Genomic DNA, 24,360 nt, shown 5'->3' on the forward strand with positions numbered 1-24,360 from the left:
GCCTGGCACTTGTCTCCTGCCACCACCAGAGCAAGGGGGAGACCCCTAAAACCAGATGAGGAGCCCTGCAAGCATTTCTGTGGGGCTCTGTGGATGGCTGCTCTGCTCCCACGACAGCAGTGTGGATGCTCTGCCAGTGTTTCTGCAGAGGGGATGGCCACTGAGTGACCTGGGACCCTGGGGCTGGCTGTGCCGGGTCTGGTACAGGCTGAGCTCAGCTCCCACCACTGCAGGGCTGATTAAGACCCATTATCTGGTTGGTTAACGGGCCCTGGGCCACTCACAGGTGACTTCAACTGTTCATTTTGCCACTAATCACCAGGAGGCTGGCAGTTTATTTACCTTCCCCACCAGCCTCCTGTGGCTTCCCAGACTCCAGAGATAGCGGGTGGCCCTGCTGCAAGGGGAAGGGCAGCATCCCACTATGGGCAGTAGTCAGGGCTCCCACAAAACCTGGGACACCCCAAACTGGAGCAGACCAGGGGCTCTTACACCCAGTGCTTCTCACCAAGGGCTCAGCCAGCTCTGGGCTGGAGGCTGTGGAGCACATATGAGAGTGGGACACTTCTACAGCCCCTCTCATGGACGAATGGCTGGGAAAATGCATGCAAGCAGGCTTACAGCCTGTGTTTCCAGCATCAGTGATGCTTCTGGGCTGTATTTCTCCACTAGCTGGCTTGGAACTTCAGAGTGCTGCAAGATGACCTGAGGCACCAGGGCCAGAGCAGCAAGATCCACTGCTTCCTGAGAGATGCTTTAAACAAGGTGGTTGCGCTGTAGGTCTCTTACAGGGAAGTAATTTCTAAAGATGGAAAGCCTGGGAGCTGTGACCTGGGGAGTAGTTAATGCTTAGCAAGTGGGTACAGTCAACCTGGGGACAAGGAGCTCTTTCAAGGCTTAAAAGCTATAGCCTGGGCAGAAATCGGGGTGCCTTCCGCCTCTCTGGGACAAACCAGTTCCAGCACTGGGCCCTGTCTCGAAGATAATGTCTACTGACTGAAGGCAGGAGGTGACCAAAACCCACCAGAAGGACCCAGTGCTAAATTGTGGATCTAGGAACAGCTGAAATGATAGGTTAGGTGGAAATCAAGACACAGCCCCAGCACGGGTCATGTCTTTGGCTGATGTCTGGGATAAGGACTTGATTCTAGGAAAATGAAAGTCTGGTCTCAGTTGGTAATTTTTTTATCAGGGTATGGATTTTCCTCGGCACCCTTGACTTTGATCTTGGGGCACTTGGGTTTGCTGAGGGATGTTGCATTGCTTCCCAAGGTGACACTGAGGAAGTGACAGGGCTGTAAAACTGAACTGTTTTCCCAAATGCTACCTGTGATCCCCATGGCTCATTTCTGAGAGCTCAGGCACTGCTGGCGACAGCTTGGGGAAGTATGTGAACTGCTGTAGGTAGTGTTGTGGGTCCCTACAGATGCCAAAAACGTGTGCACCAGAGCTGGGTGTCTTTGGTGGCCATCTGGGTGTTTGTCCTTCTAGTTTTAATCCTGCTGCTTGACCTCACGTGGATGGAAGTTGCATGGAGACAATCCACTTGAGGTTACAGACACAGCAGAGAGCTCCAGTTGTCTAGCTGGGTACCTTCACACCAGCAATAAAAGGCTTTGCAGGGCTTATGTACACCTGCATAGATGCTGCTGTGACTGATGCTTTCTGGTGGCTGAAAAAAGACCAGGCTCTGAATGTTCAGCTGAGGCACATCCAGAAAATTGCCCCAAAATGCCTGGGCAAATGAAAGAGTCCCAGGAAGCCCTGGGCTCTGTGAATGCTCCTGGTGCTGCCCATTGCCCAGTGAGGGATGTTGTGATCAGGGTCCTCCCAGAGAGGTGAGGGAACTGAGGAACCTTGATGCTCCCTGGGCAGCATGGACCTCCCACTGGTCTACACTTGCTGGACAGGAGTAGACTAAGTGGTTAAATGTGGAGGCACCTTTAGGGCACAGCCAACATGAGGTGCATGAGGCAGGGGACAAATGAAGATGACGATGGGTTGGGCTTGAGCCAGCAAGGGATGTGGAGACGGGAGAAACCACCTGGCTGGTTCAGGTCTTCGAGCTGGTCCATCTAGCTCTGTACGGGGCTCAGGAGTTCTGTCCTGGATGTGACCAAAATCTTCCACAGCAGCAAGGTGGTGCTTGCTGGCCTTTTTCAGAGAGCCGGTCACTTTGGAAGGGTTCCGCTACCACTGGGTGAGCAGAGGAGGCCCTGGGGTGACCACACAGGGTGAGCTGTGGAGGGACTGGGAGCAATACGGTGCTGGCTGGGATCATCCCCTCTTAAACTCCACCTCCTCCTCAATGGGGATGTTCTCCTGGGGCAGCTCCTGCCATAGTGCCCTGTACCCCCAGGCCACGGGAACAAGCTGTCTCTCTGGCTGATATCCTGGGGTCTGCTACCTGTGGCTGATGTTTGGGGTTGCCTTGGATCCTCTCTGGAGACCCTCCTGTGGAGGAAGGATGTTGGGCAGAGGTAGGTAGCCAGGCCACGGTCACATCCACTTATTACAGTCCTCAGATCTAGTTAGCAACCAGGTGAGCTGTCACCAGAGGACCTGATGGATGGGGAAGAGTTCCCTCCTTCCTGAGGCGGGAAATGAAGCTAATCAGACCTCGGACACCTTAATCCAGCTCTGATCTGATTAATGACCCTGAAGACTGTGAACTCATCAGCACCCTGGCATCTATCACTGCCTGCATTCCGCCCCTTCTGCTGGCCACCGCCCGGCATGGCTCTCTTGTGCACAGCCCTGGGCTCTGGCTTTCTGCCCTGCATGGCGTGTGCTGCGAGCCGTCTGCTCCAGCCCTGGACAACCCTCTTGCAGGGTCCCAGTGTTTGTGGTTGACTCGTCTGGAGGAGGGAACTCCCTCCATGATTTTCCTAGATTTTTTCACTGGGATATTTCCACCCAGGCTTTATGGCTGCTCTGCAAAGATTTCTTGCTTGTTCAATTCAAAGGCGGCAGCTTGGCTGCTTGTACTCGCACCAGCCTGGGATCAGTGAATTGGGCACCAGCCTGGGCTGCTGATCCTTGGAGGAGTTGCTTGTCTTTGGAGAGCCTCCTTGGGTGGTGCAGGGGACTTCCATGAGGACAGCAAGGCTGTGACTTGGTGCTGTGACCCACACCCCCAAACGAGCCTTACTCAAGCCCTGCTCCCACTGCCTGCAATACAGTGGGTACAGCCACAAATGGTCTCAGGGCTTGACAGGGGTTATCTAGGCTCTCCTGGGCTGGCTACCTGCCTGTCTGCCACCCCATGGTGGTCACTGTGGTGGTGACTTCTCTGTTGTGCCCTAGTGCAGCAGCCCCATCTCTGCCTGGGGTCTCAAGGTGTGTTCCCTGTGCAAAGCTAAGGAGCCATTGCAATCCTTGGAGCCAGACCTGGAGACTCAGATAAGGAAGCGGTGGCTCCTCCCTTGCCGCTGTCACCATTGCAGGCTATTGACCTGCAGTGGAAGAGTTTTCCTACCTCTGCTGTGCCCTCTGTTCCCTGGATACTTGTTGCAGTTTCCCCCTGTGCTTGGGAGCCAGGCTGTTCCATTCCTCCCCAAGTCTTGTCCTGCCTGTGCCTGCTGCTTGGCAGGGCTGGATACTCACATTGAGGGAGAAGGAAGGGACTTGGGGTCGTTTTGCTTGGCAAGGACATTGACTTCTGTCCTGGGAAAGCAGAGGGGGATGGATTGGGGGGCGTGGAGGGAGCCCCACAGTCTCCCTGATGGTGGACAGAGGCTATAGCAGCAGGCACAGGGGTGCTGGGAGTAGAAAGGGATGCTGTTCTACCTTCAGTACCCTCTCAGTAGGGTGTGTTATTGTGGGGTGACATCTACCTCAAATACCCTTCTGAGCGAATCCAGCTCTGGGCTGGCCATGGGGCTGATTCCTGCCCTCTTCCCTCTGAGGGAGGCAGCTGGAAAAGAGCTGTTGTGCATCTGTTCCCGCACAAGGATTTGGGACCGCCCAATGAAGCTTGTGGGTGCTGGGCTTGGGCAATGGAAGGAGGAAGTTGTCCCACATGTTGGACTCTGGGAGCTCCCTGCAGTGGGGTGATGGGTGTGCAGGGAGCTCAGCAGGCTCCAGACCAGACTGGATGGGCACCCCCTGGAGTTACTGAGCAGATAAAGCACAGGAGGCTGAGGAAGGCCCCGTCTGCCCCTGCCTTTCTCCTCCCTGGACATCTGCTTGCAGCCTCTGAGGGCCACAGGATACAGGGGGGTGGACCCATCTCTTGCTCAGGGAATACAGCAGTGCTGGAAATGCTGAAGGGGAAAGAAATACAGGGATGGGAGCTCCCTTGAGCTGTTGTAATATTTATAGCGGCTGCCTCGCCTTCCAAAGAGCAGGACCCGTAATGAGGCACAAACAAGCAGGGGCTTGTCTCACTGTGTCAGCGTGACACAAAAAGGTGGGACCAAGACAGACACAGGCCCTCGATGCCAGAGGCCACAGGTGTGCTCGCATACACTGTGCCTCTCCCTGAGGGCCAGTGCCAGGGGTCTGGGCCAGCTCTGCTCCTGTTCACCCGCATCTCCCAGACCAGCCAAGTCTTCCTTCTCTTCCCTTCCTTGGTGCCGCTCTCAAAGCTGTGACTTGTCTGGGAAAGATAAGACCGGGCAAATGAGTAACAATCTGCCTTCAGGCACCTGGTCTGTTGGCATGTTGGACAGACATGGGTGACAGAGTTCGGTGGCTTCTGTGTGTGTCCAGCTCAGGTCCACTAATCTCCCTGGCCCAGAGTTCTGCAATGGGAAACAGCACGGCTGGGCATTGCCGGTGATCCCTGGGGTGCGGAGGAGCTTGCCGGTGAGTGAGTGCCTCTCCTGCCCTCCCAGCCAGGCACTCTGCCCCACAAGCACCTGGGGGCTCCACAGAGCCAGGGCAGCACTGGAGCCCAGCAGGGCTTCGCCTACATGTACCGAAGCCCGTCTAGTCTCCCCAGATCTCCTCCAGCCTCTGCAACCGCAGACCCGCTTGCCCACTGAGGGGCTCTAAGGAAAGCAAGATTGGCTCTGGATCAGGACGATGGGCTCGGTGCCCTGGGTGGCGGGTCCTGCAGGCTGAGGGGATCCCCTGGGTGTGGGCCAGGGCTGGGCTGGGTTGCGAGGCTGCGGAAGGAGCAGAGGCGTCCGGGGTCAGGCCCCGGAATGTCCCCGCTGCTGTGGCCAGAGGATGAGGAAGCCGGAGGAGGAAGGCCGGTGGGGAGCCGGGCCGGGGCCGGCGGGGAGGCAGGCCGGGCCGGCGGGGCGGGGGGCCGGCGCAGAGCCAATGGGGAGCTGGGGCAGGTGGAGGGGGGGTTAAAACCCCCCCCTCCCGGTGCCGGCGGGCGAGCGAGTGCCCGGGAGGAGGAGCGGAGAGGAGGGCTGCCCCCGAGGGCAGCCCCGCGGAGCGCGGCGCGGCGGGGCCCCGCGGGTGGATGCCCGCCGGAGCCGGGGCTGGCCCGGTGCTGCCCGGCCGGGCTGTGCCCTGGCAGGGGAGCGGCGGGGTGCCGGGGGGCCCCGGCGGCTGCGGGCCATGCACAAGCCCATGGAGAAGTCCCAAAACTTCCGCATCGAGGCGCTCCTGGCTGAAGAGCCGGCGCGGAGTGCCTCCCCGCCGGGGCTGAGCCCCGGGAGCCCCGCGGCCAGCCCCGGCCCCGCCGGGCGCTCCGACACCCCCTCGCCGCGGGCGCCCCCGGCCGCCGCGCCCCTCGCCCCGGCCGGCTTCGTCCCCAAGCCCGGCTTGCTGCACCTTCCCGGCCCCGGGCTCGGCGCCCTGCCGGCCCTCTACCCGCCCGCCGTGTACCCGCTCCCGGCCCTGGCGGGCCAGCACCCCGCTTTCGCCTACACCGGCGTCCCCCACCTGCCGCCGCCCGGCGCCGAGCACCTGAAGGCGGCCGTGGCCGGCTCCTTCCCGCTGGAGCACTGGATCCGAGCCGGGATGCTGGTGCCGAGGCTCTCCGACTTCCACGGTGAGTGACCCGGGGACCGACCCTCCCGTCGGGTGGCACGCGGCTGTCGCCCCTTCCAACCCCCGAGGGTCCCCGCCGGCACGACGGGGTGCGGGTCCCTTCGGGGACGGGTGGCTGAGGCTCTCCGAGGCCGCCCCTTCGCGGCTCCCCAGCGGTTGGGGTCGAGAGGCCGGCGGGGGCGGCGATCCCCCGGCGCTGACCCCAATGCGGGGCTCTTGCTGCGCCCAGACCCGCTCCCCAGCCATGACAGGTTTGGGGGTCCCATTGGCGGGGAAGGGGGGGGGGGGGGGGGGAGAGACCCGGTCTCCGGAGACCTCCGAGGGCTGCGGGGCCCCGGGAACGCGATCTCTCGCCCTATCCCGGCCCGGTGCTGCGGGACGGCCCCGAGGGGCGCTGCCCGCCCCGGTGCCGGCAGAGCAGAGCCGCTCCCGGGCCGGGCCAGCCGCGGGCAGCCCCAGCTGCCGGCCCCGCACGGCCGCCGCGGGCTCGTTGGGCTCCGCCGGGGCGGGAAGGAAACGAAAATAAAGAAACGGCTGCCGGAACCGGCACCGGGAAACGAATAAATCCCGGCCGGTGCGGCTGGGAACGAACCCGCCCTGGTCTCTGCGGCGGCCGGGGCACGGATGGATGCGCGGCCGGATCCGGGCCGGGGAAGGGACGGGGCTCCGGGTCCTTGCCCGCCGCAGCGCTCGGCTCGTTGGGGCGAGGAGCCGGCTCCGCGGGGCCGGTGAGCCCGGTGCCGGCAGGAGCTGCGGGAACCGGGCAGCCCGGCAGCGTGCTCGGCTCCAGCCCAGCCCCGCTCCCTCCTGGCGTGCACGGAGGGTGCCGGCTCCGTGCACGGCCCCTTGCACGGTGGGCACGGCCAGGGCTGCGGGCAGGCACCGGACCCTGCACTGCAATGATGGGCCGCGGGTGGGGAGGGTCCTGCAAGGCATGGACGGCACAAGGGCTGACTTCAGGCTCTTGTCCCACAGGGGGCTGTCACTGGCACCCCTGGCAGTGTGACCCAGACCCTACCCTGTGCTTGGGGTGAGCGGAGGGGTTGGGGTTGCTTGGGGTTGCTGCAAAGATGGGGCCAGTGGGCAATAAAGCAAGAGCGGCTTGTTAGTAAACGCCCGGCAGAGTATCCGGATTTGTTAGCTGAGTTTAGTGTCTTAATAACCTGGGACCCCATTAAAAAAAAAAAAAGAAAAAAAAAGACTGGATAAAACGGTTAATTAATAAACTGGCTGGGTGAACAATAGTGCAAAAATGGAGGATTAACATGAAACATCCCATTCATTGCTCCTTCCTCAAATTACACCTAGGCAGGCTGAAGGGAAAGAGATCATTCCCTTCCCTGGGCTGTCTCTCTTTCCATGGTTCTCCCCGGGCTGTAGGATAGGTCCAGCTGCGAAGCGGTGGTGGCAGCTAAGGGTATAGAATAAGCCTCCAGCGCTACAGGCTGTGTGCACTCTTCAAGCATGTCATTAAGAGCAGGAAAAAAAGATCTCTATTTGTTGGTTGATGAAACACCTTCCTGCTCCTCTGCAGAGGCCATGTTGTCCTTGCCGGGTTTGGGTCTGTCAGTATATCTTGGCATCCCAGTAGCTTCATGCAGGGTTGTGTCCCACCAGAGTGGGATGACACCACTGCATCTGCCCCCATGGCCCTGAGCGCAGCTTCTGGCTGGGATAATGTAGAGATATTCGTGCAGCAAATTTGCATTTGTGCATCAGCCCCATCCTTCTCAAGTGCAGGATCTGCTCCAGAGCTGGTTGTCTCCAAAACCTTGCTGAAAGGAGACAAATCCCAAATCACAGGCATGAGAACAGCTTGTGGAGGGAGCTTTTGGGCTGTGCTAGGATGCACAGGAACAGCATGTGAATGGGTCTTGTGGGAAGCACTGAGCTGTACTCCTATGGTAGCTTAGGGGGAGGAAAAGCAGTCTCTGACTCGAGTATTGCTTGATTGGGTCCTGGGGAGCCCAAAGCAGGGTAGAACCAAGGGAGACATGTGGAGGGGTAACAAAGATGCAGCAAAGGCTACCAAAACTGCAGATTTTTAAATCAGAGTGACCGCTGCCCCAATCCATGTCCTTGCCGAAAGGTGTTTGCTCCCAGTTCTGCGGAGCCCTTTGCAGTGGGGATTCTTTCTCCCCAGACTGTCCTGTTTAGTACTTCAGCAGTTCTCCTGCTGTGAAGCTTTTCTTGCTCCAGTTTGCTCCCAAGATTTGTCACTTCAAACATAGCAAATCACTGTCCATTCTCTTTGCCTGCCTGGTCTGCACGTGAGGAGGATATGTATGTCCCTTTCAGTCTTCTCTTTCCCCCACTACATAGCCCAGCTGCTTCCATCTCCTCTGAGCCAGATTTCCATCCTGCCTGCTTTCAGGGTTTTCTTCCAAACGTCCTCCTGTCTCAAAGCACAGGGACCAAGCTGGGTGCAGAGCTTGAGCTGATGCCTCCCTGAAGAAGAAGGATGAAGCTTTGTGCATTTGTAGCTGCTCTACCTGCCTGTACCTCCCCACAAACATCAATTCCGACTCGGGGGACTTATGCTTAGCTTGGGGTCTATTCTCTCCACGCTTTTTCTCCTAGGCAACCTGCTCCCCTGGTCCTTGTTTCGTGTTTTCTCAACACCATGTAGACTGTGTCATCGGACCCTGTTCCTCATCCATCTTCAGATCCTTATTTCAGTCTGTTGGAAACATTTGGGTTCTCAAGTCTGTCCTCAGCCTTTCCTCTTGTGGGCTCACTGCAAGCTCCAAAAGCAAGTCCCTTTGCAGCGTGCCTTGTCACCAGGGATGGCTCCAGCTGCATGTTATGGCTGTGTCTGGGCTCATATTGCCCCAGTGTGCTGGCCATGATGTGGGGACAGGGACAGGGACATGGGTAGGCAAGGAGAGGAAGGACCACCTGCCTAGGACATGCTGCCTGTACAGCCCTTCCTCATTTCTCTGAGGAGGGTGGTGGGCTAGGCAGGAGCCTCCCACTGTTGGCACAGGGCTCCTGGGCTGCCTGTGGTTCCTGGGTCCCCTGTCCCAACACCCAACCTAGACAGATGGACAGACAGACCTGCCTGGCTGAGGTTTCCAGAGTGATTGAGCACAAATGTCCATGGTGCTGGTCATGTTTAGCTCCCTGGGTAGCATTGGACAGACAGCTGGAAGAGACGAGTCTGAAATCCTCCTAGGATGCGTTCTGGGGCATCTGAGAGGGAGGTCACCCTTGTGATTTGTTTATAGGGGATTCCAGGACTAAATCCTGGAATAAATTCCTTCTTTAGCTTCCTGTGTAGAGATGTTCTGCAGATACGGTCTAGTTTGGTCTCCTGGGGACAGTCAGTGTGGGGGAAGGAGCGGGACAGCCCCTGAACTGAAGCCACAAGCTCTGTGGGGATGTGTTGCACACACTCGCCCTGCTCTCACCTGCGTATGGGAGAGGTAGGATGGCAGGGAGACGGTCTGAGACAGTGGATTGATACCCTTAGGAACCTTGCCTGGGCTTGGGTGCTGGGATTGCTCAGAGAAGCAACCACTCCTGATGTGGTGCAAGTGGGTGCCATGCCTCCCTCACTAGCTGCCTCTGCGGAGCTGCAGTCAGTGCCTGGCTGCCTCTGCTGCAATGCGGAGGGAGAGGGCTGGGTGGGAAGGCCTGAGAAAAGGAGCAGGCATGCCCTCGCTGCAGCCAGCAGGGATGCTGCCTGCCCAGGCTCTGCTGCTCCCAGCCTGGGTCCCTGTCCTAGGTCTTTGACCACCTTCTGAACTGCAGAGGGGAGCGTTTGGCACTGGGGTGCCGTGCCTATTAGTATTTCTGGGAGCTGTGATTTATTTGGCCTGGCTATCAACGTGGAAATACAGCACAGCGGTGGGAGCCAAGTGCAGAGACCCTCTTTGGCGGAGAGTTGTAGGAGTGGCGAGCGGTGACATACAGCTCCAGACTCTCAGGAAGAGCGAAGGATTCCCTGTGGAGGACCTGGTGCTCAGATGGCTTTCCTGGGACACCACTTCTCTGCATCACCCTCACCACCTTGATGGCTTTGTGCCCAGGCCAGATCCTGCCCGCAGTGGTGGAGAGCTGGCTGATGGGCTATGCTGGGCTAGGAGAGCGGGCAAGAGAAGTTGTACCAAACTGCTTCAAAAAGCAACACCTTCCAAGGCTCACCAGTGGTCTGGCATCAGCAGGAAACGTGGGCTGGAAAACAGCTGGCAAGCAGCAATCGGGGGTCAGTGGTGGAGCAAGCAAGCAGAAGTAGCAAGTGCCCTTACACATGCTGCCCCATGGAAAATGGTAAGGGCTGCTGGCAGGGTAGGAGAAGCCTCTGGTGATGGCCCTGACATCTGGAGAAACACCGCCAAAGCAGACAGGGTGCTAATTTCCTCTCCTTTATCTGCCAGCCCACAAAATTAAGTGAACTATAGCTAAACAAACCAAATTAAAACCAAGTGGGTTAATATCAACCTAGGATTACCCTTGTTATCAAGTAGACGGAACTGTATCAAATAAACCAACAATTCTTTATAAGCTTTATCTAATTATCCAGGAGGCAGCTGCCTTGTAGAGCTCCTGGCCTCAGACTCAGAGGGCATTCCCGGCTCCAGCCCAAGCAATTTATTTACTGATATTGCAGCTGAATGCCAGGCGTCCATCAGGGGGTCCAAGCCCTGCCAGGCTGAAGGGATATTGAGATGAGCTCTGATCCTGGATGTAGCACTGGAGGAGGTGGCTGGTCATATAGGAAATCCTTTGGGAAGCAAAAGTGTGATGCTGAGGCAGTCGCTGGTCTTCTGGAAGGAGCTGGATAAGGGGGAGAGCTTTCCCAAAGGGTTACTCTTTTTATGGGATGCTGGTTGTGATGGGGATGAGTTCATAGCTCAGCTGGCTTGGACTGTGGGAGGTGAGTCCTGGGGGGATACTTGCTGTGCATCCCTTGGGAAGATGCTGTCCATGTCGATGTGACAGCCTGCCACAGGACTGGGGGGACAGGACTCCAGGGAGAACACTGGCAGGACAGGCTGGAGCTACCAGCAGCCACAAGGCATCACTTTGTCTTTGCATGGGAAACTGGAACCTACTTCATACCCTGAGAGTCCACTTCCTCCTCCTCCCTTTGCTCCTTCCCCAGTGAGAAACTGCAGACCTTCTTCCTCCACACTGTCCCCAGGCAAAGGAGCCAGGGCCCTTCAGGGAAGCTAACAGCAGGTCTGAGGCCGGAGATTTTGGTCATTCAGGTCCACGTTGACCTGCTGCTGTGGGTCGCTGAAGGCCAGGTGGACCTTAAAGCTGTGTTGGTTTGGGCTCGCCCCATCTTGTCTGCTGGCCAAATCTTGAACAAGTCATGGCGGGCAGTGGTAGTGATGGGTAGTAGCTGCTGAAGGGTGTATTGTTAGAGGAGGTCACAGGTTAGGTGGCCAGTCACATCTGTGTAGGCTGGGCTTTGGACTGGTGGCTGCTTGAACTGTATAAGAACACCACAGAGGGGTTTGAGTGTTATTTTTTTTCGTCCGTGCTGGGGCAGAAGGCAGGGTGGGTTTCCAGGGAAGTTAGGGTCTGTACAAGGTTTTAAGGGACACCACTGCACTGATCCTGAATTGGAGACACTGAGATGGAGAAGCTGGGGCTGGCAGAGGGACCATGCTGCAGCAGTCGGTCCCCTGCATTGGTAGTCATTTGGGATATACCCTGTTTGGATTTATTTGGCTTTTGGGCAAACTTTCTGTTCTCCTTTTCCCTGCTAGACCAAGAAGTCCTCAGCATCTTACCTGGGGAAGAGTGAGTCCCTTGAGGGGGATGGGTTGTTAAAGCAAGCTGCCTTCCAGCCTCCTCTGAATCTGGACAGACTGAACTGCTGATGCTTTTGGGGTCAAGACTCACCTCTGTGCCTCCACTCTTCCCACATCTGTTTTTAGTCTACCCACATCTGACCTTGCAGAGGGAGGCACAGAGGAGCCTTTGAGGGTGGTCTGAAGTATTTCTGTGCTCCCCAGAGCCAGGATGTAGTGCTCTAGGAGCTGAGCCCTGGGGTCTCTGCTTTGGGCTGGGGAATTCAGGCTGGGGAATATGATATTTCTTCACCCCTGGCAAAACAACCCCCAGCTCCAGAAAACACAGAAGTCCCGGATTACTGGATGCTGGGATGTGGGCACACCCTCTTCCCTTCTATTTTCCCGAAGCATCCTCTACAGACCATGCCCAGAAAGAGGACCTGCTCACAGGGACCCTTCCTTGACCTGGTACAGCCAGCCCACACAGTGCAGCCCCTGCTTCAGGGAGGGACTGAGGCACCCTTCCATCTCTGGCAGCAAAGGGGGCTTTCTGGGTGCCAGAGCCCTCGGGCTGCTGGATGCTGCCTGGGGATGCTTTATGTTGTGCTCCCCACCAACACTGACTGACTGAATTTCCCCTCTGGTTGTTTCTGACACATCTCTGGCCTTCCCTCCTCCAAGGAGTTGCAAGGCGTTTTATCTTGGGCTGCCCCGTCCCTGCACATGCCGGTCCCCATGGCATCTCCTTTCCTTAGCCGAGGGGAGCCTTCTCAGGTCCGTTTGGTACCATGTCTCCACCGAGGATTTGTACAGCCAGAGCATCCACAGCCAGCCAGAGCCCAGACAGCAGCCAGGCTCTGCAGAGCTGAGCCATCTTTCATCTGACATTTGTATTTGTCCCGGAAATCCTTTGAGCCTCTCATTTGGTTTTAGCCTTGAATATGTTTTGTGTGCAAAATAACGCACCGTGTGTGTGTCAGAGCCATCAGCACAGCGTGCCTCTATTCAGTCCCTAGTTTAACTGGCCAGTAGCTGCCAGGTGGGTCCCACAGGCTGTCTCTCCTGGCACTGTGGGACTGCAGGTGTAGGAGCGGTCATGCCCATCCCTGCTTACAAGAGGAGCTTGCAGAGCCTCATCCCAGCCTGGGCTCTGCCTGTTTGACCCATCCCGCCCAGCATATAGGTACTTGGGATCAAACCTGGATCACGATCAGTTAATGCCCCCTTCATAAATTCCTGCCTCGTGCGTCACCACTATGTTTGTGAAGGGCTCGGTGGACACCTCAGGAAATGGGCAGGTTGGGATCAAAGCTGGAATCTGGGGGAAATAAAGTGGATGGTGCCCCATGCCCTGCAAAGCGGGTGAGCTGTAGCGACCCTTGCCAAGCAGGTGATGTCTCTGGGGCCATGATGCTCCACCTCGCCCCCCAAGACGCGGCAGCAGGGACGTGCCAAGGACCTTTCCCACTAATGCCCCCCCCCCCGCCCCCCCCCACCACTCCGGCACTTTACTCCCAGCTGCAAACCTCTGGGTTTAACTGCCGCTGCGATGCTGGGAGAAGCAGTAAAAGCTGAACCCCGGGGGGACAATAAAGCCAGGGGAGAGGAGATAAGCAGGGATCAAACACGGTGCGGCACCCACCCCACGCTGGACTCTCAAAGGTCCCTTTGTTCCCGCTGCCTCCTGATTCAGCGCCGCGCTGCCTTCAAGGGCTGCGGGTGAGATAGCGGAGCTCATGGGCAGCCCTGCCGCCGCAGCCCCTGGCAGTTGGGCAGCCACCTGCGCGGCCCGGCAATAAAAAAAGGAGGATTAATTTCAGTCACAGGACTGATCCCAGTTGCACACCAAGGCCTGATAACATATCTCACTGGTTCCTATCAGCCAGGCAATAAAGCCATTATTGGGGTGGGAGATGATGGAAAAAGACACTCACCTTCCTCCTCATCCTGGGTTTGCCGAGGGGATGTCCCCCCCAGCCCCGCTGTCCCCTTACCCCCGCCCGCTCTCTGCTCCGCAGCCGCCCCGCAGTCTGGCTTGATGGGGAAATGCCGTCGGCCCCGCACAGCCTTCACCAGCCAGCAGCTCCTAGAGCTGGAGAATCAGTTCAAGCTCAACAAGTACCTGTCCAGACCCAAGCGCTTTGAGGTGGCCACATCGCTAATGCTCACTGAGACACAGGTACGTTGGTCCCGGGGAGATGGAGGGTAGCACCAGGTGGCTGCCAGGGAGGGAAGTCAAGGTCATGGGCAATGCTGATGCCCCTTACTTGGCTGCCATCAGCCCCACAGCCCACTGCCCCCATCAGCACCCCTTTCCAGGGCATCTCCTGCAGAGAGCTCCCTGGTGGGCTCCAGGCTCTTCTCTTGTGAAGGGCACCCCAGAAATACTGCTCCTCTTTTTACCTGGCACCCCCAACTTGGGCTTCAAAGCCTTCCCATCCCTTGCTGCACTGTGGGAGGGGGCTTTCTGTGGGGCTAAAATTAAAACGTCCCCGTGGACATCCTTGGGCATCCTGCAGAAGTTGGGCAGGGGGAAGGGAGCAGGGCCCCCGGGTATTCCTCTCCCCGTGACAACCTCAGCTTCCTTGCACAGACCCACAGCACCGCGGGATGCCCCGCAACAAGGAGGCTTTGGGGGAGCCCTCCATGCAGGGAAGGCGAGGGGGTGAGTGAGGACAGGATGGGGCAGGGGGACACACTCTCCCCTGGGGGCTCTCCCTCGGCAGGTGAAGATCTGGTTCCAGAACCGCCGCATGAAGTGGAAGCGGAGCCGCAAAGCCAAGGAGCAGGGGGCTCAGGCGGAGGCCGAGAAGCAACGAGGGCTCAGCAAAGCCTGTGAGAAGCTGCTGCCTGGCGAGCCCCGGGGACAAGCTGCTGAAAGCCCTGAGTTCATGGGGCACAGCCCCGGGTCAGGCTTCCTGCACCGCAGCACTGCCGAGCTGGGCTATGGCCCGGACTCCTCCTGCTCGGGGGGTGAGGATGAAGAGGAAGAGGAGGAGGATGAGATGGGTGCCACGGAGAGGAAGATTGGCTCTGTGTTGTGAAAGGCGGACAGAACCGGCTGGGGAGAGGGGCCGGGCTGCGGTGTCGGGGTCTCTCTGCTGGCAGTCACAGACTGTGCCTGGGTGGAGTGGGGGGGGGGGCTGCAGGGCACCTGTCCCCCTTTAACTTATGTGTGTTTGGATCCTATTTAACTCGTAATTATTCCTCTGTGTGTATCTGGGGGAGTCCCCACATCCCTCCCTATAAAGCTGTTATCCGGATGCCTGTGCTCTTCCTTAGGGGACAGGAGGCTCTGCCCGCCTCCTGCCACCGCGCTGCCCTGCTGGGGTCCCTGGGGAACCGGGTGGGGACAGCAGACTTGCACAGCTGGCAGCCCACCGGCACAGCTGGAGGGGAGAGACCCTGGACCCTCCTTCGACTGTGCACTGCCCCTTCCCTGCAGATATGACAGTTCCTGGAGCAGCACATCCCTGCGTGGTGCCAGCTGCCCTTCCCTTTGATGGCATGAAGGCTGAGAAGGAGGATGCCCAGGATGTCTGCCAGCCTGCTCTGCCTCCTCCTGCACCTGTAGCATCCCTGAGTGGGGTCTGCTCTTTGCAGGGCAAAACTAACCTGTCTTGTGAAGCAGAACTTGTTAATTGGCTAATGCAGCGGTGCTGTTTTCCATGCTGCAGTTATCCTGGTTGCATCGATGTGGCATTGCCCCCAAGTATGGTGGGGACGGAGCCCTCCTGAGTTTAGGGAGGTACTGAGGCTGCTTGTGAGGGCTCAATGGTTTGGCGAGCCCCCCCTTTTCCCCATGGCATTGTCTGAACCCCTCTCAGTCCCTTTCTGGGCTCATTTCATGATCCTCTTGGGACCCTGCTACCTGTGGCTGGGCTCAAATCCACCCCTGGTAGCAGGATGACAACAGACACCTTCTGCCACCTCCCTAGAAGCACTAGGGTTAAGCTCTCACCCCCCCCTAAATGAGCAGGCTGTCCTCGTCCTCAGCATGCTGGAGGGTCATGGCAGACCCTATAGAGCTCCCGTGCCTCCTGCACACTTTGTCGGCCTCCCCCTGGGATGCTGAGTTGGCCATGCAGGCAGAGGGACCAGCCCCACAATGTCCAGCCTCTCCACCCACCCCAGACCGAGGGGCAGCCCTGTTTCACCACCCCAGTGCATGTAAGGCTGCAGGAGTGGGGCAGGCTGGGCTGGAATGCCCTGTTCCCAGGCAGCCCGTGTCGTCTCCCTCCTGCCCCACTTTCTGCTGTCCTCTCCTCTCTTATCCCCGTCGCTGCCTGGGGTGGCAGGGGGGCTGCCTGCCCCCAGGACCTGCCTGTGAAGGTGGGAGCTGCAGAGGGGCAGCAGCCTCCAGGGAGACCCGGGTCACCTCCGGCAGCTGGTCAGCAAGGGACGGGACAGGTAAGTGTTGGTGTGGGGCTGTCACATCTCGCAGTGCTGGGTAACACCTGGCAGCGGCTGGGGCTGCCGTGGGGCTGGGGGGCAGCGCCCTGGGCAAGGGGATAGATGCGATGCTTTTGGGATAGAGGGATAGATGGGGAAGCAGATGATGGGAGAGAGGAGCATGTGGAGGGAGGGAGGGAGGGAAGGAGGGATGGATGGATGGATGGATGGATGGACAAACAACGAGCCTGTGTGGGGTGACAGTGACGCGCAGTGGCTGCTGCCAGCTCAGCAGCTTCCCCTGGGTGTGTGGCAACCTTGGTGGTCAGGTCCCCTGTCCCCAGGCAACCCAGCCCAGGGCACAGCAGTGCCCTGCTGCCCACGCAGGAGGTGTCCGGACCCCTGGCACTGCCCGGGGGAAGCTGTGGTCCTGGGGATGGTGCAAAGGCAGCCCTTGCTCAAGTGGGGGAGATGCGAGTCAGGACAGGGGCTGGGTGCCATGAGCCTGCGACGGCTGGCATAACATGGAGCAGGAGAGGAATAAATGTGTAGAAGCGGTGGGGGGAAAGACAGGGAAGGAAAGGAGGAAGGGAGTGGGAAGTGGGGAAGGATGGTACCGGTACCCAGTTCCCTGCCATTGCCCTGCAAGAACAGCAGGGCAGGAGAGACCCACTGCCCCAGGGGAGCTGTGCCTGCCCCCCCCTGGCACCCAGGACTGGGCACTGAGATGCTGGCAGATGCCGGGCCATGGCTGCAGGAGCCTCGGGGCTGAAGACATCTATCACCTGATGTACAGCCTGGTCCTCTGGCAGCGGGGGAGCACAGAGAGGACCACAGGCTGGAGCTGGGCACACCAGGGCAGGAGTGAGGTGGGGAGGACAGGGATGGCAGGGGCAGAGAGGAAAAGGAGAGAAGGAAAGCAAGAAAAAAGAGAGTGCCAGGAAGGGTGGGGGTGGGGTGGGGTGGGAGCTGAAGGGATGTCACAGACTTAAAACGTTCACCTTGATGGGCCATGACAGGTTTAATTTCCAGAGTACAACCATTAAAGTGATGGATGGGAGGCATTCATCTCGCCCCTCATACACACGGGCCCACTGTGGCTGCAGGAGGGTTTGTTTTGTTGCTGTTATTTATGAGGTTGTTTCTGCAGGAGCCAGGCACTCGTCCAGTGCTGGTGGGACAGAGGAGGGGATACAATTGACGCTGGAGGAGTTGGGGTGCTGATTTACCGCTGCTTAGCTGGATGACTCATGTTGTAAACATCGACAAATGCCATTAAAGCTGCATCTCCTTCCTGCTTCTGCCCCAGCACCCTCCCCGCGCTGTGGGATGCGGCCAGCCCTGCTCTCCACCATGCTGCTACCTCTGCACCCTGGAGGGGCTGTCTGGCCCTTCACACTGGGGACACAAGGGTCCCCCCCTCCCTGAGGGACACCCAGGGCCTGGGGAAGATGCAGGAGTGACCCACGGTGGTGGTGGTACCCCATGGGAATGATACTCGGGATACCTGATGGGCTTGTGCAGGCAGTGCTCCCCGGCCTGTGTCCCTTTGCCGGTCTCGGCCCCAAAACTTCTTCTGGCAACGGTCACGACTTGTTATTTGTGTCACCAATGCCCCAAGGAGCTCGGGGTGACCTGGCCCCGTTAAGGTGCCACCCCATCCCTATGCCAGCACTCTCCAGCCTGCTGCACCCCCTGCCCCCTCCAGCAGCACCCCCACCCCTTAGCCCCGCAGACCTCCTCACCCACCCATCCCGCACACCCACGTACTTCACGACACCCCCTTTGCCGGCTCAGCTTTGCACCTCTCTCCCCTTGCCCCCGCCCCCATCCTCATCGCCGCTCTCCCCCGAGCTCTCTCCTGCCCCCCTCCACCCTCGGCACCCCGTGGGCTGCCACCCACGGCCCTCCATCTCCCTGACACCCCCCCCCCCCCCCATCTCTCCCCCTGGCACTGCCTCCCCGCTCCCATCTGCCCCCCCGCCGCTCGCCGCCCGGCTCTGCGCGTCCCTCTGCTGCCCCCTGGCGGTCGCCGCCGGCACCTGTCACCGCCCCCCGCGCGCGCATTGACCCGAGGCGGCCGCCGTCGTTGCTGCGGGAGACGACGACGCTGCGTCCGGTCTCCATAGCAACACGGCCCGGGGCCTTCGTGGCGCTGAGCGGCCGGGACCGGGCCGGCCTGGGGCCGGCCGGGATCCGAGGTGGTCCGGGCTCTCGGGGGCCGGGCTGTGTTACAGGGAGCCGGGCGGGCCCGGGGGCGGCGGAGGTCCAGGATCTGCTCCGGGGGGCCGGGCAGGGTTCTAAAGGACTGGGCCGTGGCCCTGGGAACCGGGCAGGCTCTTGCTGTAGGGAACAGGGGCGTGCCGCAGTCATCTATATGGGGTTTTAGGGGGCCGGGCAAGGCTATAGAGCAGGGCTTGGCTACACCGGGCTCTGTGGGTCTGTAGTGGGCTGGGCAGGGCTGTGCTGTGCTATAAAGGCCCGAGGAGAGCTCTGCCATGGGGGCCTGGTCTGTGAGGAGGGAGGGTGGTCATAGTCACGGTCTGTGCCAAGGAGGCTGCTGAGTGTAGGGCTGTGGCAGCCTGGGGAGAGCATGGTCTGTGGAGAGGGCTGGACTCAGCTGGCAAAATGGGGACGCTACCAGGGACACTGCAGCCCCTGCAGGGAGGTGTGCAACCCTGAGCCCAAGGAGGGGTCGTTGGGTCTCTGGTAGTGCCCAGGTCTCGGCAGCAAAGACTGTCTGTGTGCAGGAGCAGCATGCATGAGGACCTTTTCCTCTTGTGTTTCAGATGCTTGCTCAGGTGCATGGAGAGCCCCCGAACTCTGACTCTTTTCGGAAGCTGTGCTGTGGTTGTGTCAGGAAGGTGAGCGGAGGAGCAAAGGGTGCCACTGTCGTGGGCGGATTTACTGGCAAGGGCAGGGAGAGGAGAAAAACAAAAAACCCTTTAGCCTTTGCTTGCCTCGTTCATGACATCCTTTAGTATCTGTTGTTTGGGCTGTGGCCAGGAGGTGTCCCCTCTGGACTCTTGGAGCAGGGCTTTTGGTGACTTCTGGAGCTTTGCCGCAGGGTGGCTCCTCCCGTCCTCTGCCGGAGTCAGAGACTTTTAGCGTAGAGGGTAGTGATTTCTCCTCCCTCCCACCCTAACTGCTAATGTCCCCGTTGCAATTCCCGAAGATGCCTGCAAGAAAGCCAAAGAAGAAGAAAGGCGTATTCTGGGGCATTGAGGTGGCCGAAACACTCAGGTGGCGTGGCTGGGAACTTGGAAAAGAGATGATCAAACACCTGATCTTGAAAAATGTTCATGAGAAAACCCAGAAGCTGAGCTACAGGTGCGTGGGAAGTTTCTTTCTCCTTCGTACTCCTCACACTCTCACTGCATCTTCATCCCTCCTGCTGTATCAGTCACATTAGTACCTTTTCTTGGATTCATCTGCCCCCTCTCCCCTTGGGCGTTGTATTGGAGGCAGCGCACGCACACTTACGTAGCCTGACAGAAACCTGCTAATTCAGAAGCACAGCCCTTGTTCCTGGCAGGAGTATTTTAAATGAAATGCCTTTTTTAAAATTCTGTTTTGCTGATACTTCTGTCTGTGAAGCATTTCCAGTCTAGTGAGATTTTAATTGTGGATGTATGCCAGCCAGTCACTAGTGTGTCCTAAAACCATTGCTCCCGGGAGTCCCACTGGCTGTTGAGCCATTCCAGCACTCCCTGTGACCCTCCCTGCTCTGAAACTCAAATGTTTCTGCTAAATGGGTTTTGCTCATGCTGCGTAGCCTGGGAATGTAAAATATTGTTTAAGGAAGGGGTAGGTAGGTATTGCTGGGAATGGGTTTCCAGGACACCTGATTTGCTGCCAAGGTACCCTTGGGGTCAGGTGTGTAAAGTGCTTCTAATTGTGGGGTCAGGAGGTTTTGATTCTTTATTTTCTTTTCTGCTGTCTAACTTAACAACAGCTGTATACCCTCAGACAAAATCTCTTGTTTTGATTTCATTACCTAGATGTCCTTCCACGCGATTCTTCTCCACTGTTTTTCCGCAGCCTATCACTTTGAGCCCTGGTATGTCCTTAACTCTGCCCATCGTTTTCCGGCCCACTGAAAAGGTAAAGTGGCAACATCAAAACTGCTCTCAGTGCTCGGGCTGGCTTCCAGGGGGGCAGTGGGCCTCTGCCACTCTTGTCCTTTCTGATCTGTTTTCACTTGAATAAATTAGTCCTTAGGGAAGGTTCTTCCATAGAAAGACTGGGCAGCATGACCTTCCTGCTCTCCCCACACCTTCATAACCTGAGGGAGCCTTAACCCCTGAATTCTCTGCAGAGTTTACAAGAGGGATCCTCACAAAAAGCATTCCCAGTTTTCCACATGTTTCTTCTAGCTGTGAAATCAGTAAGATAAGGTGCTTGAACTGTCCACACCTGGTTTGATACCAGGGAGCCTCAGCTGGGTGGTTTTAGTGCAGAAACTTGGGTTGAGGGACTCAGTCTCTGCTCTCTTACAGGAGACCCCAAAGCCTGTACATTGAAGGGCTACTGATTTTCTATAAGGGATATGTCAAGGGCCTTCCTTCTTTTTGGATGGGGTGGGTTTCTTTAAGTTTTATTTTTAACAGCAATGATTCTTTTTACCCAGCCCCTTTTCTTGATTTTCAGCTTGTTCCTGGCATCTGTCTTGGCTCTGAGTGTTGATCTCTGGCTCTTGTACACAGCTGTATATCTTTGATGTGAATCTCAGTCCTAGCCATAGAGCATGATCATTGGGCGGATTCCCAGTACCCTGCTCTTTTAGTATCATGATTTTCTGATGACTGTTCAGTGTTCCCTTTATGAAATAAGCTGCTGGCCTTGTTCTATTTTCAGTGAATAGTTTGTCCGCACCACATCAATTGCTAGAGCAGGAGGATCCCTTTCTTAGAGAGAGCAAGGACTGTATGTGCTGCAGTGCCCAAGGTCTCTCCTTACCTGTATAAGTGGTACTCAGGAGAGGTGATGATTGGGGAGCATGGAAGACATGTATCTTGCAATTCCTTCTATTTTAGCCGGTTAGCAGATGTCCTGGGGCTCTTTGTACACAGTGCTGTCAATGCTGCATCTTTAAGTTATGTATTATCCACTTAGCTCTCTAGCTGACAAAGCACTTAATCAAAGATTAATATTTCTGTGCTTATGGAGCTGAAAGAAAGATTGTACATGCTTCAGTTTAGCTGAATTGGGATCTTGAAAATGCTGAAAGAAATTCAGGTGACACAAATGTGGTCTTCAACTGCTCTCTTTGAGGGTGGGTGTGTGTTCCCTGACAGGGTGAGGAGTATGCCTGAGTACCTTACTCACTGCCTGGATTTTCTGAGTGCTCCATATGCTCTCTGTCTTGTACAGAGGCCTCTGGTGGTATCTCTGTCACCGATGTTTTTTTCCCCAACACTCTCACAGAGGTGAAGGTGATGGGTGTTCATGGGTAGAGCTGCAGTACCTGCAAGATGGAGCCAATCTAACTGCTGTCTCCCCTTGCTTTTCTGTGCAGAAGGAGTATGAAGACAGCATCTGCTTTAAGAAGGCTGAGGGTGAGTTCTCTGTCACCCTGCATGCTACGCTTCCACGGCCCTGTCTGTCCTTCCCAGCAGCTGTCCAGTTGCCTGTCTGTGCTGTCCACAATGTCACAGAGACAACATTCCTTGTGCGCAACACTGGGTGAGTGAGATGTGGCTGGGCAGACTCTCCTTCTGTTTTGTCAGGTATTTTGCCACCTTCTTGGACTCTCCAATGAATGCAGCTCATTCCACTTGTCATTAGATCTGCTGGCTGCCTTAACAGGCAGCAGACCTCTGCCTCCTCTGAGGTCATGGCAGAAAAGGCAGCAGAAATGGTAGTACTTGTCAGATGTCACTGTGGGAACATCTTGGCACCTCACATCTGTCTGTTTCCAGCATACACTGAGAACCATTCATGCACAGGAACTAGTTGGGGACCAGCAAGGTGTACCACTGAGAACATCCCACATTCACAGGAGAGGCCTGGGCTTGTAGTTAATCAAAGGCAGCCTGCCCAGTGTGAGCAGGGAGAGATGAGCTACCAGCTGGAAACATTTTAGTCTTCCTGTGACTTAACCTCTCTTCCCTTGGCACAGGAGTGCCATAGGGATGGCAGTGGAGTTGACAACCTCTTTGATTTGGAGGCAGGCAATACAGAAGTTGGAGAGTCTCTCCGGTGCCTGCTCTTAGGTTCATGGAGCTGCCCAAAGCAGTGGCAGTGTTCTGTTCCTTGGAGTCATTTAGGAGCAAAGATGCTCCCAGTTATCAAGGACTGTCTTATTTTAATGAAGGAAGGACAGTAATTCTGGCAATATTGTAGAAAGGAGTGCAGTGAAGAAGATCCCAGGCAAGGAGGAGGTGTACTTCAAACCATTTACAGTGAGAGCAAAATAACCTTTACTAGTTGGAAGATGTCCTGTGCTCCCCAAAGTGGTCAGCTGATGCAGTAGGAAGGTGGAGAGGACAGAGAGGAGGGCACATGTATCTTCAGCAGAGCAAGGTATCAGCTAGAAAACCTTTCAAGTGATTCATTCTCCCCTTAGAGAAATAATTTGTGCTGACTGAGAGGTTCAGGGTGGAGTATATGGATGGTAAGTAGTGCACAGCTTGGAATCAATAAAATAGAAAAAGCTGATGGTATGTCATGTTCTTTGCACAAATCAAACAAGCAAAGGGAGTTCTGGAGAGTTGAATGAAGTATTAGGAAAACAGTTCAGTCCTCTCTTCTCAACTGGGCATATAATAGAGGAACAAATGTTCATTTAGAATTAAGTAGCAGCAAATTTAGATACAGGAAAAGCAAATACTTCATTCTGGAGTTGATTTCTTTGCTATCACATGATGAAGCTGAGAAATTTTATGGCCGTTAATAAAGTTCTTAGATGTAATAGCTAAGATTCATTAAAGCGTGAACAGAGCGTTTGCAGAGACTAGAGACAAATTTCTTCCCAGCATCACATATTTGGCCAGATGCATTAGGCATTCTGCCATTCAATATCAGTTGCTTCACATCCTAACTGAATAACCCATTGTGAAAGGTCCATCCTATGTGTGATTGCACAGGCAGCAAAGAATTCATTCGTCTACCTAAAAAATATCTCCATTTCCTAGTGATCTCGTTACTGTGTTTGCCTGGGAGACACCAAGCCCTTTCTGCATGATTCCTGACTGCGGCATGCTGAACCCAGGTGCTGAGTGCATGGTCAGGGTGGTTTTCCAACCCAAGGTGGCTGTGGTGTATGATGTGGCAGCAACATGCTGGTTTGGAGGTGAAGAGAAACAAAAGAGGACTATCCAGCTAAAAGCCCTGGGTGAGTCTTTCTTGCATATAACAGTTAAAGAAGTGTGTATCATCCCCAAGTGTGGAATAGCATTTCACGGGGACACATGGAGGTGCTGGGCTCTCAGGCTGTGCTACAGTTGGCTCAACCTACTGATGAGCAAGTGAAGCCCATAGTTCAAAAGTGGCCTGTGAAATTTTCTAATGTACTTTTGTCAATTTGGAAGTGCGACCTGAAGAGACACAGGATCCAATATGCCCTGTGGCATGCTTTGGCCAAACCAGCATTTCTGGAGCCTGCTTAAGTTGACAGAGGGGAAGAAATGAGAGGAGCTCATTGGCACAATGCAAAAACCTCCAGAAACTTCTGGTCTTGTCTGTACTCAGTCTCTCCTGTCTGTCCCTGCTAGACAGAGACAGAGGGAAAGTTCTAAAGCTCTATGGATGCAAGTTAGAATAAGCAATAGAGTTAGCAGCAATGGACTAGCAAGTCCTTGCCTGAAGTGCCTTGTATGACCAGTGATGAACAAAAGAAGTGACTCTGAGTTTAGTAAATTAGGGCTGGAAGGGACCTTATTTGGTTCAAAGCAGGGCCAACTTTGAAGGTAGATCCAGCTTCAGAGTTACCTGAGATTGTTCAGAGGCTTGTCCAGTTGAACATTAAATATCCAAGGATGGAGATTCCACCTCTCTTTCTTAACCCAGCATATTATTTCCTTTAACAGCCAAATACCCTTACCTGCGGGTGAGTGTGACAGGGGAAAAGTATGAAGGTGTACAGCCTGGAAAGCTTCAGGATGTGCTGTGCTTTGGATCAGTGCCAGTGGGGACAACTGTGGAGAAATATGTGGAAATCTTCAACATGTCTGTGGTATGTGGAGGGGAAGACTACTTCTTGTGAGAAGTTGGCATGCTGGCGTGTTTCCCTGGGATATGCGGTCTTGAGTATCTCCCTTAATGCTAT

At 56.4% G+C, this 24,360-nt stretch overlaps 2 protein-coding genes across 2 annotated transcripts in view; both read left to right on the forward strand.

The window, feature by feature from the left end:
* Nucleotides 1-5,517: 5,517 nt before the first annotated feature.
* Nucleotides 5,518-14,743, forward strand: LOC126041639 (motor neuron and pancreas homeobox protein 1-like). Its single transcript, XM_049807612.1, has 3 exons — nt 5,518-5,953; nt 13,718-13,878; nt 14,426-14,743. The coding sequence occupies exons 1-3, from the start codon at nt 5,518-5,520 to the stop codon at nt 14,741-14,743; spliced, it is 915 nt and encodes a 304-aa protein (XP_049663569.1).
* A 4,137-nt stretch (nt 14,744-18,880) lies between these two features.
* Nucleotides 18,881-24,360, forward strand: part of CFAP65 (cilia and flagella associated protein 65) — a 33,511-nt gene continuing 28,031 nt past the window's right edge. Inside the window, 6 exon segments of the mRNA XM_049802991.1 lie at nt 18,881-18,955; nt 19,267-19,421; nt 20,093-20,195; nt 21,610-21,776; nt 23,228-23,427; nt 24,122-24,267. Of these exon segments, the coding sequence (XP_049658948.1) occupies nt 18,881-18,955; nt 19,267-19,421; nt 20,093-20,195; nt 21,610-21,776; nt 23,228-23,427; nt 24,122-24,267 (846 nt within the window).

The sequence above is a fragment of the Accipiter gentilis genome, chromosome 1 (assembly GCF_929443795.1).
Source record: "Accipiter gentilis chromosome 1, bAccGen1.1, whole genome shotgun sequence".
Classification (NCBI taxonomy): Eukaryota; Metazoa; Chordata; class Aves; order Accipitriformes; family Accipitridae; genus Astur; species Astur gentilis.

Excerpts from the sequence above, each read along its gene's own strand:
- LOC126041639 (XM_049807612.1), top strand. The coding sequence starts at position 5,518 with ATGCACAAGCCCATGGAGAAGTCCCAAAACTTCCGCATCGAGGCGCTC. Across the intron at positions 5,954-13,717 it reads GAGGCTCTCCGACTTCCACG|CCGCCCCGCAGTCTGGCTTG; the intron begins GTGAGTGACCCG and ends TCTGCTCCGCAG. Across the intron at positions 13,879-14,425 it reads TAATGCTCACTGAGACACAG|GTGAAGATCTGGTTCCAGAA; the intron begins GTACGTTGGTCC and ends CTCCCTCGGCAG.